Raw genomic sequence first — 16,076 nt, 5'->3', positions numbered from 1 at the left:
CTCCAACGCCTGGTAATCTTACAATGTACGGTCCCCGAAGGGGAAGCATGTATGTGACCCCCGACCACGAAACCACTTTACAACTCCTCCTCAGTAACCATTCGATCCCCATTAGAGTGTCCCGCCTGTCCTTCCTTCTTGGGCATAGTAGCCTCCTTGTCAATCATTTGTCTAGAAACCGCAACAATATTGTCTTCGATTAACTCCTGCCCGACATCCTCCAAGTGCTTCTTGGGGTCTAGTTTGCCGACATAACGCGTCTTGAGCTGTTCCTTTGTCAACTCCGTCTCCTCCTTGACCCTCTTCTCGTAGCCATCGGCTAAGCTGACCAGGCGCTGCAGCCGCTCCTTGTTCTTGTCGCCTTCTGAATGGAAGTCGTTCATCTCCAGTGCCTCGGTCCACACGTGTTTGTGGAGGTTCATGAGCATGTTCTCCTCGAGGGCCGTCTTTCGGTAGTTGATACCGATCGAGTAGTAGTGGCGGTTGAGGCCGTGAATGAGAGCCTGGATTGAGGGCTTGTTCAGGTGGCCTAAATTACTGGTGCTTTGGCGGGGTTCCTGTCCCATCATCAAAAGCTGCGGGTTGATTAGGCGGAATGCGTCAATGACAACCTTGCCCTTGACGGACTGAATGGGGTCGACGACGACGGCCACGGCTCGAGGGTTCAGCTGCTCAAAGGATTGCTGGGTGTTGATATCAACCGATGACAACCAGCATCCGAACCCAGGATGTGAGTGGTACCAGCCAACGACTGACTCGGGTCTGTTTACGCCTTTGGTAAGCCTCCCTTTCAACATGGCCCGTGTGATGGTCGGCAGTTCCTCTTACCTTCCTGTTTGCCTCAACATGTCCATCATCTTGGTCTGGAAAACGGGATCGACGGCCTCGACGCTGACACCTGTCCCGCTCTGAGGCATGGCAAACACGTCCATCACCTTGACTGTGAAGTCGTCCACGAACTCCCCCAGCATGAGCCCCATCACTTCCATAGGAACACCGGCGCGGCCGTGTCGCAGCATCTTCAATAGCGCCAGTGATGAAATGTAAACCGTCTCAGAGTTGTCAATGAGGTTTGTGTTGTCCTGCAATTACACAAAGGGCACAAGTTAGTTTCCTGCGAAGACAGCCAAAGCACCAGGGCTCGGGTGCTGCACTTACCGTGCCGTGGGCGGCTCCAAGGGCACCTATGCCACCACCGAGTAAATTTCTGAATCGCTCCATTGTTAAGGACGTAGAATGTAGTTTTGAGGGGAGAAAAGAAGAGATAAAGACCACTGCCTGGAATCAATTCTTGATATCCTCGACGTAACGTGGTTTGTGTTGAGGTTTGGCTGCTGTGGAGCTAGCTCGCCTTGCGTTGACGCCAGCATCGGCAGCCTGCCTGGAGTGACAAGCTGAGTAATGAAATCACGTGGCACGCTTTGCCAATGACTGCACCAAAGCTTTGCCTGGCCCCATATTAACCACACTAATGGAAGCGTGTGGCTTACACGACTTCGGGCAAGCCTTAGCCATGCCGCCTCAACTTTAATCCGTATTCAGCCATCTACACCAATTGGCGGGAGGGCAGTCGCGACCTTCCTTGCGACGCATCCTTCTAAGCCTGCAACTTCTCCCGTCTTTCGATTTTGTAGGACAATGCGGCTGGCTCTCTAGACACCTATTCTCCTCTCTAAACCGTCATAAGCATTTCATTTATACTCATTGTGCAGACTCATTCTCAACTGCCCAAGCTTCAAAAACCCCAGACTCCCGCTGCGATGGGCGACTCTAATTTGGCCCAGGCCCAGGCCCAGCTGGGCTCTGTCGCCCTCAACGGCTCCTCGGCAAAGAAGGTGGCCTACTTCTATGATTCAGATATCGGTAACTACGCATATGTCACTGGTCATCCTATGAAGCCCCATCGAATTCGTCTTGCGCACAGCTTGATCATGCAGTACAATCTGTACCAGAAGATGGAAATTTACGTGAGTTCTGGTGCCGCCAAGACGCCTCGGGAAGATTAAAGGCTGACCTAACTCCAGCGAGCTAAACCCGCGACGAGAGGCGAAATGACACAATTCCATACCGATGACTACATTGATTTTTTGCAAAAGGTCACTCCAGACAATATGGACAGTTACATGCGTGAGCAGGGCAAATATAACGTCGGCGACGATTGCCCGGTCTTTGATGGGTTGTTCGAGTTCTGTGGAATCAGTGCTGGTGGAAGCATGGAGGGCGCTGCCCGCTTGAACAGACAGAAATGCGACATTGCTGTCAACTGGGCTGGTGGCCTTCACCATGCCAAGAAGTGTGAAGCAAGTGGTTTCTGCTATGTCAACGGTAAGTTCTGCCACCACCACACGCCAAATTCGGGGCTTCTGACAAAGTTAGATATTGTTCTCGGCATTCTCGAGCTTCTGCGATTCATGAAGCGCGTCCTCTACATCGATATTGACGTTCATCACGGTGATGGGGTCGAGGAAGCGTTCTATACGACCGACCGTGTTATGACAGTATCCTTCCACAAGTACGGAGAATACTTTCCTGGTACCGGTGAATTGCGAGACATCGGCATTGGACAGGGTAAGAACTATTCTGTGAACTTTCCGTTGCGCGATGGTATCACCGACCAGACCTACAAATCGATTTTTGAGCCAGTTATCGAGAGCGTTATGAAGTACTACCAGCCTGAAGCCGTTGTTCTCCAGTGCGGCGGTGACAGTTTATCTGGCGATCGCCTGGGTTGTTTCAACCTGAGCATGGATGGTCACGCTAACTGCGTGAACTACGTCAAGAGCTTCGGGCTACCCACCTTGGTCCTGGGCGGTGGTGGTTATACGATGAGAAACGTTGCTCGTACATGGGCATATGAGACTGGTGTTCTGGTTGGCCAAGAAATGGACCGTACTTTACCATACAATGAATACTACGAAGTAAGTTGCAGCTGATGTTGTTACCGCCCCCGATTTCGATGGCTAACTGGCTATAAGTACTATGCTCCGGACTTCGAGTTGAACGTGCGAGCTTCAAACATGGAAAACTCAAACAGCAGGGAGTATCTAGATAAGATCACTGCCGCAGTCATCGATAATCTTCGTCAGACTGGGCCTGCTCCCTCAGTTCAGATGCAAGACGTGCCGCGGAAGCCATTTGGTGGTATGACTGATGAAGAAGAGGCCGAACTAGATGATTTAGACGAAGACGAAAACAAGGACGTTCGAATGACTGAGCATCGCTGGGACAAGCATGTTGAGAATGGGGCGGAATTCGAGGCCAGCGACGACGACGAAATGGCTGCTGCAAATGGTGCAACTCGAAGCAATGGAAACAAGGGGACTTTCAATGACTTCAAGAGCGCTGATGCAGCGGAGGATTCTCGCAGCAAGTCGCCCAGGGAGAAACACGACGACAACAGTAAGGAGGCCGTCGAAGCCGAAACTCACGATGTGAACGATGACACGATTGAGGACGTCGGGGCTATGGAAGAACAGGAGAATCAGGCTGCTGAACAAGAAGAGAAAGAAGACCAAGACTTGAAGAAGAATAAGGTCGATGCTGACGGTGATGTCGGTATGACATACTCGAGTGTCGCTGACGAAGCCACCATCAAAAAGGAGGAGGGCGAACCCGAATCTGTGCCCGAGGATGAGAAGGAGCCAGAGAGACCTACGGAAGAGAAGCCTTCTGTTGCGGAACCAGACAAACCGGCCGAGGCTGAAGGGGCCACAGAAGTCAAGGCAAGCGACAAGCCTGCCGTTGACCAGGTGTCCGAAGAACCGGCCGAGAAAGAAGGCGAGGCCCAAGCAACAACTGAAGCTGAAACAGAACCTATGGAAGTCGACGACAAAGAGAAGTCTGAGGACAAAGCTGAGGATGATTCTTCCAAGTAGTAAAGTCCTACTCTGATGAGGAACGGACAGCTTGATTGGTCAGCTTGAGGTGTATTTGTTTTCCAAAGCTTCCAGCGCATGTCCTAGCTTGGTTGGCTTTTAAAGCCATGCTGGACATGATGTATTGTACAATCTTGGGACGAGCAGCGAGCTGGCCTGACGGGGCGTTTTGGGCGTACAGGCATAGCGATACTACAAAGTTAGTTGGGAGGTTCGCTAGGAGCAGAGCCGTTTGGTTAATTGGCTCTGTCTTTCAGTATCGGTATACATTTTAGCCACAGAATTGAATTTTTTGCCATTTGAGGGGGTTATGCATAGGAGCCAAGGATTCACAGCTGACTTGTAAATTGAGGTGTACTTATTGGACCCTGGCCCAGGCTTTAATGCGCACCCCACCACGTCCCTTGCAACCAGGTTTTTTCCTCTCCCAGCATCTGGAGGCTACCAAACCATGCTTCTCCAACAGCTTTTTTTATGCGGGGACCAAAATTTAGCAGTTCAGTTTATCGGCGCCGCATGGCACCCCACGCCACACCACCTTTTGATCTGTCCCGACACCAACCTCACAATTGATTGAAAGTCTGTAGCTTGACCGCTAGCTCAAGACGATTCTCTCCATCAATGTAGCGACTATTTCCGATTCATACCCTTTCAACGCCCTCGACCCATCCGAGGTTCCAAACACACCCCTCTCAAAGACTCTAACCTGAGTCACCGAACACGCAAAATGCCTGCCTCAACGGCACCCGTCGCCGCAGGCGGGAGCGAGTCGGATGCCGCGAAGCTCGCCGTCTGGAAAGAAGCTCTCTACGAACGGTGCAAAGAAGCCGGCCCGGGCAACGACTTGTTCTCGCAAGATGACCTGCTGCGACTGGACGTCATCCCCAACAAGGACCTGCTGCTGCTGGCGCGGGTGGTGCAGTCGCTCAGCGACGACAAGCTGTTCATCACCATGAGGGAGGCGAGCGGCCAGGTTCTCTGGAAATGGCGAGATGCGCAAGAAGCACACAAGTGAGTTTGCGACTTCCCCCCTCCCCCTTCGGATATTTACCCCTCCCAGGCTCCTACCAAGAAACGTTTTTTTTTTTTGTCGCCATGCAAGTGGCCAGTGCTGACTCCGAGGCCCTGCAAGATACAAGCAGTGCTCAACCGACGAGCAAGTCATGGTGTACTCGCTCATCGACGACTCCGGCGGCGACGGAATATGGTCGCAGACGCTCCAGAAGCGGCTCAACATGCACGACAGCGTGCTCAAAAACGCCATCAAGCAGCTGCAGACCAAGGGACTCATCGCGCCCTTCAAAAACGTCGAGCACCCCAATAAAAAGATGTACATAAAGGCGTCGATCCGGCCCAGCGACCGCGCCACCGGAGGCCCGTGGTACACGGACCAGAACCTCGACGAGGCCTTCATCGAGGAACTACAGCGCGTGGTGTTCGATTTCGTCAAGCGCCAGAGCGGATACCGCAGCACCCATGGCGGCGGCGGCGCCAGCGCCAGCGCCAGAAGCCAAGTGCCTACAAAGGGTGTCATCAAGGGCACCGCTGCAGACAAGGGCAAGAAGCGCGACGCAGGCGAGATGAGTAAGCCTCCCGCCAAGGCAGTCAAGGCCTCTGCAGGTGCGACTCCAAGGCGAGAAGCGGCTCTGTTGCCTCTTCCTGCGGGCTATACGGCGTATCCAACGGTTCGAGATATCGCCCGTCTCTTGTCGAGTAGTGGTATTACGAATAATACGATCTTGTCAGAGGAAGATGTTAAGAAGCTTGTGGATGTGTTGGTGTGGGATAACCTCATTGAACCTATTAAGATTGCTGGTCGGATGGGGTATCGTGTCTCCAGAGTTGCAAAGCAATCGCCTCAAAATTGGGCAGGGAGAGAAGATCCTACAGGGCGCGGTGGCGACCCAGAGCCTTATCTCAGCCCTTATACGGAAGCGCCCTGCGGGAAGTGTCCTGTTTTCGAGCTCTGCGAAGAAGGGGGGCCTGTGGGACCTAGCAATTGCGAATATTTCAAAAGGTGGCTAGGGTCGGATGTCATCTGATAAATGACAGCACGCAATGGCAGATGGGTGGTTAGGTGGTGCCGCGACTGCTTGTATGAGTACAGAACGGTGGTTACTGTCATTTTTGGGCTTTTCTTCATGCTGGTGGGTAAAGGATGCATGGCTTGGGAGTTTTGGCGGGCTGTTTTATGTGTTTTTCTGGAATCAACCAGATTTATCTTGGCTAAGCATGGCATGGCGCATGGAAAAATGTAGACAAAAAAGGTTCGACCAGTAGGCATATTCTTGTCTTACACAACATGTCTGAAATAAACCCACCATCACACATGCTAATGTTATGGAATATGAAGCCTTAACGCTCAATTTTGAGAAACAGAAAGTCGGAAAGTTCAGCTTTTCAAGTATATTGCAAGGCAGCTGGTGGGCAGAATGAACTGCCATTCAGTCGTAAACCGCCGCTATCGATGTATCCAATATCCGTTTTTCCATCCCAAGAACAAAAAAAGGATGATAATGGTAATAATGCAAGGCTAATATCACAATTTACAGCTCACCAGACTTGACGATGGTGGGGCGTTTGCTGTACTTGACAGTACCGCTCTGGGAACCAGTGGCCTCGAGGGCCTTGACAATGTTCATGGACTCCTCGTCAGCGACTTCGCCGAAGACGACGTGCCGTCCATTGAGCCATGAGGTAACGACAGTGGTGACGAAGAACTGGGAGCCATTTCTGTATAGATTTGGGTCATTTATGTGATTCTTAAACGGTAGTGCGAGGAAGTTGTCTCGGCATGGATTGTAGAGCTGGCACTGTAGCCGTGACGCGAGGACTTACGTGTTGGGGCCGGCGTTGGCCATGGACAACAGTCCAGGGCGGTCGTGATTCAGCTTGAAGTTCTCGTCGGCGAATTTGTCACCATAGATGGACTTGCCACCGGTGCCCTATCAACTTGTCAGTGCTTGTTGGAAGACAGCAAATTATAGAAATCCTTCGTACATTGCCACGCGTGAAGTCACCACCCTGAAGCATAAAGTCGGGGATGATGCGGTGGAAAGACGATCCAGAATAACCAAAACCCTTTTCACCGGTGCAAAGAGCGCGGAAGTTCTCGGCGGTCTTGGGAACGACGTCGTCAAATAGGTTGAAGCTCATGCGACCAGACTGCTCTGTTTCGCCAGATGTGTCAGTTTTCGATTCTTACAATGGTGGGTGAATTGGCGGAGAAGAATCAACACGGAAAGGTTATCGAAGGAATTTACACGCATCACCAGTGCTACCAGGATGGCATGGACTCGAAATTGTCCATTTGTTAAAGAGCTCATCCACCGCCACTGGCGTATCTAGGACACAAAGAGACCAAAACAAAGTACATACCTTTGACAGTATTGGTAGGCTTGCCGCCCTGCATGACAGGACCCTCCCAGGTAATATCGAAGAAGCTACCACCCCAAGTCAGATGTGGTTCGAAAGACCAATTGGCGATTTAGGCATAGGAATAAGAATGAAGAGACTTACACCTTCTTGCCCATGGCTGCGGAGGTTACAGAAAAAAAACGGGTGGTTTGAAATCTGTTTGACGCAGATGCAAGTTGAGGGAGAGAAAAAGATCTGGCGCCGGGAGCGCAGAAGGTGTGGCGGGGTAGGAGGGGTCGAAGAAGTGTTGATCGCATTGTGAGGCAGCTGGAGGGGTAAAATGTTAGTGGCGGGAGCCAGGACCAATAAAAAAGGCACCAGGAGCTGGCAAAGAAAGAGCCAGTGTGGGTTGGCAATTGGAGGGAAGGCAGCGCCTGGATGGAGCAGACAGCTCCAGCATGCAGCCTTCACGGGCAGGGGACCACGACCACCGTCGAACAGCGTTGGTAGTTCAAATGTTGGTGCGCAAGTCGGTCCAATGTTTGTGTGAAGCTCTCCAAGAACATGGGAGCCGCCAACTTGGCCATCAAGTGTTGGTCCATTCGACAGTCGCAACGACCACGGCCGCGATTGGCTTTGCCTCTGCTATCAACGGCACCAGCGGCATGCACGCCAGTCCGGTCAGCAACTTCACCAGTCCTGCACATTCAATGACAGATCCGCGAAATCCCGCCATTTTCCCGATCATCGCCATGGCTACGGACGGTGAGAGGCAGAACCATGTTGTTCGGCGCGAGTGGATCTGCCCCAAGAGCCAATGGTCAGGCAAATACAGCCCACTCGCCGACAGCTCGTCGACGAAGCTTGTTGCTCAGCAAAGTGCCATGGTGATGTGCAACTTGCAGCTCTAGCATGAACGATGCGTCTCTGCAAATGGGCTGGACCTGCTTTTGACGGCGGAATGTATCATTGACCAGCTGTGCATGCATATGCGTGTCGAAGGTGCCGGCGGCAACCAAATGGGCTCTTCACTGATGCTGAGGAGGTGACTGACTTCGCGCTGTTGCTGCCGACAGGGATATCTGCATCGAACATTGGCAAGAAAGAAAGCGCCTCAACGTACCTAGAAGGCAAGGGCCTTTGAATTGATAGTACGGTAAAATACAAACAAAGGTTGCAAGAAATTTGTTGATGATTGATTGCTAACGGCAAACTCGGTTGACCAAGTTGGAGGGTTCGCCAGAAAGGGGAAAAGTTTTGGCTGGGCGGCGACGGGCTGGGATGCGCGCCTGAAGTCTCAGGTACCTTGTTCCCCTGGGACGCAAATTGGATTGCTGGACACATCAATGCCAATATCTTTCGTACAAGGCACTCCACAGACGGCCAAGCAACTCTATAATGGTTTCATTGCAAGCACATAATACCTGGAAGAATATTAGGTTCTTCCATCCTAATTTACTCCTCTTGACCTTGTAAGCACTCCTGGGCTCTGAAGCGAATTAGAGCGTCACCATTGTACACCTGAATCAAGTCACGTGACCATACCTTCCCCTGGTCGTCCATGGGTTGGGGGTGGACTCCACGACCTGAAGCCCGAGAGACCAGTTGTCCAGGTTTGGGTTTCCAGTCCATCGACGACAGTACTCTCACCCTTGCGAATAACGCCTCCCGTGCACGTCGCGGCCTCTCAATAATCGCTATTCAGCTCGCTCCTAGAACCTAGTCTTGTCTTTGGATTTTTCGCAATGGATTTAAGCGATCTGAAGAGCACCGTCTCCAACCTCACCTTGTACGATCTCAAGGCAGGTTTCCGCAAAGCCCAAAATGGTAAATGAATTTCATCCCAACTCCAGTGAGCGGCATTCTGACATTATTTCGATAGCGGTTATGAACTATACAGAAATGGAGGCGAAGGTGCTACTCTACCAACAACTCAATTATGCGAACCCCGGGTCTGACATCGTTGCAATAGGTGCGAGAAGCTACCAACAATGAGCCATGGGGCGCTTCGTCTACATTAATGCAAGAAATCGCCAACGGCACATTCAACTAGTACGAAACCGGGCGAAACGTTTCTTTCAAATGACTAACCTGAGACCAGCCAAACACTCAACGAGATTATGCCCATGATCTATCGCCGATTCACCGAAAAGGCCGCCGAGGAGTGGCGACAAATCTACAAAGCGCTACAACTGCTCGAGTTTCTCATCAAGCACGGCTCTGAACGGGTCATTGATGATGCTCGGGGACATATCACTCTCCTGAAGATGCTGCGACAATTTCACTTTATTGATCAGAACGGCAAAGACCAAGGTCTCAATGTGCGGAATCGAGCCAAAGAATTAGCCGAGCTTCTGGGCGACGTTGAGCGCATCCGATCTGAGCGCAAGAAAGCGCGGGCAACCAAGAACAAATACACCGGTGTTGAAGGCGGCATGACCTTTGGAGGCGGCTTTTCTGGTGGGAGCGGTAGTAGATATGGCGGATTCGGCAGTGAATCGGGAAACTACGGCGGCTACTCCGGCGGTGTTTACGGAGACGGCGGCGGCTTCGGTGGCCAGCATGATGGCTACCGCGAGTCGGGCGGTGGTGGTAGCAGTGGTGCCGGCCGGTCCGATGGGTTTGAGGAGTATGACGAGTTCAACGAAGATGAGCGACCATCGAGAGCTTCACGCAAGTCCGACCACACATCCACCAAGAAACCAGCTGCCGAACCAGCAAAGAAGAAGGAGCCTGAGGTTGACTTGTTCTCATTCGATGACCCAGTTCAGAGTTCAAGCTCCGCGACCCCTGCTGCGACCCAAAGCGCAGGGCTGGCCGTTTTGGCTGGGCCGTCTAGTGGCAATGTCGGCGCAGACGATGATGACGATTTTGACGATTTCCAGTCTGCAACACCGGCAACTCAGCCGATTGTTCAACCTTTAACAACTCCTCTCACTTCAACAGCCACCTCAACGGCACAATTCGCCGCGCCCAAACCAGTGTCCGCTCCCCAGACTGCCAACCTTAGCCAGATGGTCAACACTTCGTCTATCTCACCCGGGCCCAACTCCAGCGCTACCCATGGCGCCAACTACTCTGCCTTTGCTGTCCCAATGACCCAGAACCAGCCTCCCAAGCCAACTGGCTTCCAACCTGCTGGTCCGAACTACTTCAGCGGTGTTCCATCTCAAGCATCTAACCCAGCTCCGACCAGCATGTCGGCTATGGGCAACATGGCTTCAACCGGACCAACAACAATGGCGAACATGAAGCCTGTCACCAGTCCTGGGTCTAAGCCAGCCGGAGCCAGCGGTGGTGATGCATTCGGCGCTCTCTGGGGCAAGGCTAGCTCCAGCATCAAGAAGACCGAGAAGTCAACCAGCGGGCCTGCAATGGGACAGCTTGCCAAGGAGAAAAGCAGTGCTGGTATCTGGGGAGCGCCAGCCGTGTCCTCCCAGCCCGGTTCCGCAGCTGGAAACAGCGGGTCAGCATCTGGTGATCTGCTTGGCTAGGTTGACATTGTATGGATCGTTTTGCTTTGACCTCGAGTTTATTCACGCAAATCTAGCAACGGCTCCTGATGCGGGACTAAAATTGCACGTACGGGCCATGGGGAAGGATTGGCAATGGCTAATCTACAACGCGCGCATTGAGCAAGCATGTTTGAAGTTGAGACTTTTAGATAGGCGTACGGCGCAAGAAAATGAAATTGAACCAGCCATCAGCCATCAGCCATACCGCATGCCACCGTATAGACGGACATGAAACCCACCGTCAAGCCTCAATTATCACAATACACAATCGGCATTAAAATCAGCTGAAAACAAGCTTCTGCAGGCCACTGCATCCATTTTTAGCTCATGGCCGCCAGAGAAAATGTCCGTCAGGCCTTGCAGGACCAAACATTGAAGCTGCCCGCCATGGTCCCTCTCATTTGGCCATGCTGCGGCCGGGCAACGCATAGCCGGGTTTGTGGGTTCATGGCAATCGATCAAACGAACCAAGCCCAATCACTCAACGTCTTGGGCCATGGTCTGTTGCTACCAAGACCAGCCGAGACCCGGGCAGACGCGCTTAAATCGTGCGAGTGCAGCAAGGTTGTGTAAGCGCCGGCTTTTGCGTCGTGGTGCAGAGAACACGGTGATTGGTCAGCCGGGCGGCTGCCCACACTGGCCAACGTCTCATACATGCTTGTCAAAGTTGTCATGGCTGGTCCCCTCCGGGTATGAGTCGTTGATGCGTCGTTCACCAAGGATGTGTAAACCGGGTTTGTGTAGTCGCCGGAGACTCAAAATTTGAAACGGCGACGGCCCATGTCGGTATGTATGTGGACGGCAGCGTCGCTGCATTTAGAAACCAGCACTACATTGCCGGGTGGTACACATCAATGGTGACATGGCCGCAGGAAGATAGATGCATGGCGGCCATGGCCTTCGTCTGGTATAAAAGAGTCCAACATCCTACCTAAACGTAGCCTCGTTCTTCTTCACTCTCAAGTCAAAAAACAACTACTTTGTCGGAAGGAACTGTTTCTTTCCTTTGTCTCTTTTTTTTCCTTTTTCTTTTTTTCTCCCTCTCACACCTTCTTTTCTCGGGTTCGGACTAAGGGTCTCTCTGCGCATTTAGATCAACCATCTTTGCTGTTTCAACGTTTTGCATATTTCCTCTGGTCAAAATTTACACATTCTCTCACTGTGCTTGAAGGAAACAGACTCGAAAGATCCGGATATCCATCCATTCTCTTCACAACAACAAAGAAACGCCAGCTTCAGCCCGTCTCTCGCTTGCTGCTTGTTTTTATTTTTGAGTCTTTGCTCCAACTTACGCAGTCGGGCAAAGGCTTCTTTTGCACCAAACTCACGATTTCGCCCACCACGCCTCCGCCGGCTATTGTGCCGTTTTACTCGAAACATTTCCCTCTTTGCACGGCCAAGTGCTCGTCTCGACCTCGGCTTTCGCTCGATATTCCTACTGGAGTTACTGCCAAAATGCCTGCTCCTCCAGCGTTGGGTGCCCTGGGCATGACGTTTACGGCCATGCGCGCTCTACAGGCCATTTCACTGATCACCATTATTGGGCTGGCTTCGAATTTTATTTCTGAAATGGTGACTGCCAGCTACGTGCCGCCGCCTGCGCTGGTCGGCACTCTTGTCGTTGTACGCTTCTCCGTGGCGAGTGTAAAAAGGGTTTGGCTGACTGACTGAACACTAGGCTTGCATCACTGCTGTTTACACCGTCATCACGTACATTCTCTACTGGGACTCGATGCTCCCTCTTCTGATTTCCACCGCTGCCGATGGCCTTTGTCTCGTCGCCACCATCGCGGTGGCTTGTGTCGTCGGCAAGCCCGTCAGCTACCTCTCGTGCCCTTCGCTCCCCGACAAGGGCAACACAGCCAACTTCATACACTCCCTTTTCCTCAATCTCTCACGCAAGAACTACTTTGAGTGGGTTGACCCTGACAAGGCAACCTGCTTTGAGATCAAGGCCATCTGGGGCCTCAGCATCTGCCTCTGCGTCCTCTACTTCATGTCCGCCGTCACGTCGGCCTGCCTCTGGAAACGCATCAAGGGCGGCAGCCGGCCCCCTCCCAAGGACTTGGAATGAGGGTACGGCCGTGGGGAGGCTCCGGCCGGGAGGAAAAGATTGGTAGCGCCGCCTCGGGCTCCGCGAGAGCTGCATAGGGCAAAGAGCCTTGGCACAATGGCCATGGTTCACCCGCACAAGAGATATGATAGCGACTCGGGCAGCGACGACGCCGTCAGCATGAATATCCCCTATCAGGCTCGTGGGTCTGTTTATCCATCGTTTCCTCCCCCGCCGGTCCCCGCGGCGACAATTCGCGAGAAGCGAGCTCGCCTTCAGCCTCCGCCTCGACCTGTCGAGACGATCCCTCCGTTGCCGCCTGTACCTGTTGTTGTACCGCAGCCAAAGTCGCCCGTGGGTTTGGGGTTACTGAGTCCTCCTCTGACCGCGCTCAGGCCTAAACGGAAGACTATCTTGGAGAGGATTGACGGGTGGTGGGATTTGGGGCTGCTGGAGAAAAGGCAGACTTTTTTTGGCAAACACCGTAATGAGTTGCATTAGAATTAGTTTTTGATTTGGCTTTGGCTTTGGGGAAATATTTAGATTGCCTGCTAAGACTTGGTTCAGGACTTAATCGTTCGTTGTTATCTGTTTGTGTTTTTTTGAAAGGGGGGGCTTTGGGTATAACACTGGCATATCATGGGATCGTGACAAAAACTGACAATTAATTGGTTAGGTTGTTGGTTTGATTTTTTTATATTTTGCTAGGTCAGAATTGCATTAATGTTGGTCAAGGTTTCGACATTGTGGGGTGAAACCCCTTTTAGAGCAGCGACGTTTATAAACAACTTGGGCATAGGAATATTTAAACAATAAAATAAAAAAGAGATTGCATGAGGCTGTTCTTCTTATTACCATATAAATAATTGCTATTACTCTCTGCATTGCCTCTACTCAATTGATGAATTGATTGAGTAATATCTTTGTAATAAATTCTCAAGTCGCAGGCGTAAATACAGGGTAACTTCGCTCAACGCTATGAGACCAATCAGAGTAATAGTCGGCAATTAAAAAAAGGGGAAGCGTGATGACAAATGGGCGCCAAGCACATAAGCCACGAACGATCCACTCTTAAGGCCGTTGAAGTTGGTCACTGCATCACAAAGAACAGAGGCGCATCAACAGTTGCGATTTCACTACCCGACATATGCTCTCTGCCTACACGGCCAGTGAGACCGTGCCTCAGAAAAATGTCCTACTCAACGTCCAAAATGTCGGTCCTTCGACAGCTCATGTCCAACAGCAAGACCCGCTCCTCTGGGGGCTGTTGGACCTGTAGAATGAGACGCAAGAAATGCGCTGAGAACCGCCCAGAGTGCGATACTTGCAAGGCTCTTGAAATCACCTGCTATTTCCAGGATGAAAAGCCGGATTGGATGGATGGCGGACCCAAGCAGAGAGAGATGGCTGATAGGATCAAGGCTGAGGTGAAGAAGCAGGCCAGCCAGAGGAGGGATCGCAAGTATCTAGAGATGCTGGAGGCAGGGACCAAGATGGTGAGCATAAGCGACACTGACGATCCACAGGCCAACGGGGGCCGTGGAAAGGTCCCCATGTCTGGTGCTTCAGATACCGACCCGTCGCCTCGTAGCCATGGAATCGGCTCATCGCCAGAATCAAGCAACACGAATGGCGCCTCACCGCCCGAAGTGCCGTGGCACAGCCAGGTCTTTGTGCGGCAAGAGGATAACGACAGTAAACTCGACAACGACCTCCACTTCTTGATGATTTATCTCGATTACGTCTTCCCCTATCTGTTCCCCCATTACCGGCCGCCGGTTCTTGCGGGAGGCCGTGGCTGGATCTTGGACATTCTGCAACGCAATAAATGCGTCTTTCACACTGCGGTTTCGCTGGCAAACGCATTCTTCGCCATTGTTCTGGCAGATGGAAAGCAGGAGCACGAGCAGTGTGCGATGCGCATGGTGCACAGCCTGGAGAGCCAGCTTGAACTCGGCCTCAAAGAACTGTCCAAGGAGATGTGCTTGATCAACGCCAGCAAAACCGGCTTCGACAAGGAAAAGGGTCTTGTCGTGATGCAAAGCATTGTTCAAATGCTCTTCTTCGAAGTCGCGACCTCCAAGAAGGAGAACTGGCGACTGCATCTCGATGCTGCGATTGCATTGTTTGTGCAGATATTGTCCGAACCGGAACAGTGGACGGGGACGCTGCACAGCCTGTACAGTCCGCGGTGGCCTCCGCCTGAGATTGGCGCGAGAAGACCCTGGAGCACCAACCAGGCAGCCCTGCGATTTTTCACGGCGACTCTCATATACATTGATGTGCTGTCGAGTGTGACGCTCGGAAGCTCACCGCGCCTGCTCCGATATCACGACACTGTTATCCCAGCATGTGCAGAATTCCAAAGAAGTATCGAGCCTACGCCTGCTGGGCCGCTGACCATGGATGAGTTCTTCGGCCTGCCCAACTGGATTATCCAGCTTCTCGGCAACGTCGCCGCGTTGGAATCCTGGAAACGCGAACAACAGCAAATGGGCTCACTTTCAACCAACGAGCTGGCATCGCGAGGAAAAGTGCTCTCCGACGGAATCAAGACCGGGCTTGACCTTTTAGAGAACCACCCAGAACTGCGATACCCGCCGCAGGGTGTATTCCCGCTGCTCGTCGCAGACCCTGTGACGGGAGCCCACGCAGAGGCGCAACCGAGGTTCCAGATGATTTGGCTGCTTGCAACGCTGAGCTACCTGCATGTCGTCGTCTCAGGATGGCAGCCGTCCAGCCCTGAAATCCGCTGGTCTGTGTCCAAGGCAACAGAGCTGCTCACCTCGCTCCCGACAGGAGCCTGGCTGAGAGCGGTGGCTTGGCCCATGTGCATTTGTGGTTGTCTTTCGCCGCCAGAAGACGAAGACAAGTACCGCCAAATTGCGCGGCGACTTGGCGCGCTGCAAATATTTGGCACTGTCAAGGAAGGAATGGAAGTCATGGAGAAGGTGTGGTCCATGCGCGGACAGATTGACGAGTCCTGGGACGTGGCACGTTGCTTGAATATCTTGGGATATGGAATACTATTGATCTGATGCTTGCTGCATGGAGTAACTAACTACATTTTGGCTGTTTTGGGACGGACTGCGCATATAAATGATAAAACGATTCATGAGCGGCCTTGGGTTTTGTAAATATCACAAGGAATGAATGAAACGAATTATTGCACTTGAAATATAAATCCCATCATTGTGGGCTTTAAGTAAGCTCCTGCACATTGCAGAGACGGGATTGAGTCGCGACGAGACCCAGTGCTCCAACTTGCGCACACGG

The 16,076-nt window shown here is 52.2% G+C and overlaps 7 protein-coding genes across 7 annotated transcripts; 5 read left to right on the top strand and 2 right to left on the bottom strand.

Moving 5' to 3' along the window:
* Positions 1–77: 77 nt before the first annotated feature.
* On the bottom strand, positions 78–1,221 carry MAA_05231 (proteasome regulatory particle subunit; the record flags this gene model as incomplete). The annotated part of the gene is made up of 3 exons (XM_007823229.1): positions 78–762; positions 829–1,082; positions 1,159–1,221. 3 exons carry the CDS (start codon positions 1,219–1,221, stop codon positions 78–80), a joined length of 1,002 nt encoding a protein of 333 aa, XP_007821420.1.
* A 539-nt stretch (positions 1,222–1,760) lies between these two features.
* MAA_05232 (histone deacetylase RpdA/Rpd3) lies at positions 1,761–3,875 on the top strand (the record flags this gene model as incomplete). The annotated part of the gene is made up of 4 exons (XM_007823230.1): positions 1,761–1,967; positions 2,025–2,325; positions 2,377–2,918; positions 2,976–3,875. The coding sequence occupies 4 exons, from the start codon at positions 1,761–1,763 to the stop codon at positions 3,873–3,875; spliced, it is 1,950 nt and encodes a 649-aa protein (XP_007821421.1).
* Positions 3,876–4,602: 727 nt separating this feature from the next.
* Positions 4,603–5,917, top strand: MAA_05233 (DNA-directed RNA polymerase III subunit Rpc34; the record flags this gene model as incomplete). Its single annotated transcript, XM_007823231.1, has 2 exons — positions 4,603–4,886; positions 5,008–5,917. 2 exons carry the CDS (start codon positions 4,603–4,605, stop codon positions 5,915–5,917), a joined length of 1,194 nt encoding a protein of 397 aa, XP_007821422.1.
* Positions 5,918–6,421: 504 nt separating this feature from the next.
* On the bottom strand, positions 6,422–7,408 carry MAA_05234 (Peptidyl-prolyl cis-trans isomerase, cyclophilin-type; the record flags this gene model as incomplete). The annotated part of the gene is made up of 5 exons (XM_007823232.1): positions 6,422–6,608; positions 6,714–6,820; positions 6,876–7,045; positions 7,254–7,318; positions 7,395–7,408. 5 exons carry the CDS (start codon positions 7,406–7,408, stop codon positions 6,422–6,424), a joined length of 543 nt encoding a protein of 180 aa, XP_007821423.1.
* Positions 7,409–8,977: 1,569 nt separating this feature from the next.
* MAA_05235 (epsin-3) lies at positions 8,978–10,726 on the top strand (the record flags this gene model as incomplete). The annotated part of the gene is made up of 4 exons (XM_007823233.2): positions 8,978–9,059; positions 9,115–9,146; positions 9,205–9,284; positions 9,334–10,726. 4 exons carry the CDS (start codon positions 8,978–8,980, stop codon positions 10,724–10,726), a joined length of 1,587 nt encoding a protein of 528 aa, XP_007821424.2.
* A 1,476-nt stretch (positions 10,727–12,202) lies between these two features.
* Positions 12,203–12,821, top strand: MAA_05236 (uncharacterized protein; the record flags this gene model as incomplete). The annotated part of the gene is made up of 2 exons (XM_007823234.1): positions 12,203–12,370; positions 12,426–12,821. 2 exons carry the CDS (start codon positions 12,203–12,205, stop codon positions 12,819–12,821), a joined length of 564 nt encoding a protein of 187 aa, XP_007821425.1.
* Positions 12,822–14,011: 1,190 nt separating this feature from the next.
* MAA_05237 (Zn(2)-C6 fungal-type DNA-binding domain protein) lies at positions 14,012–15,838 on the top strand (the record flags this gene model as incomplete). Its single annotated transcript, XM_007823235.1, has 1 exon — positions 14,012–15,838. One exon carries the CDS (start codon positions 14,012–14,014, stop codon positions 15,836–15,838), a length of 1,827 nt encoding a protein of 608 aa, XP_007821426.1.
* Positions 15,839–16,076: the final 238 nt, after the last annotated feature.

The sequence above is a fragment of the Metarhizium robertsii genome (assembly GCF_000187425.2).
Source record: "Metarhizium robertsii ARSEF 23 chromosome Unknown MAA_Scf_2, whole genome shotgun sequence".
In the NCBI taxonomy this organism is placed as follows: Eukaryota; Fungi; Ascomycota; class Sordariomycetes; order Hypocreales; family Clavicipitaceae; genus Metarhizium; species Metarhizium robertsii.
The sequence above is the reverse complement of the archived record's forward strand: the minus strand, read 5'-3'. Positions and strand labels throughout refer to the sequence as shown.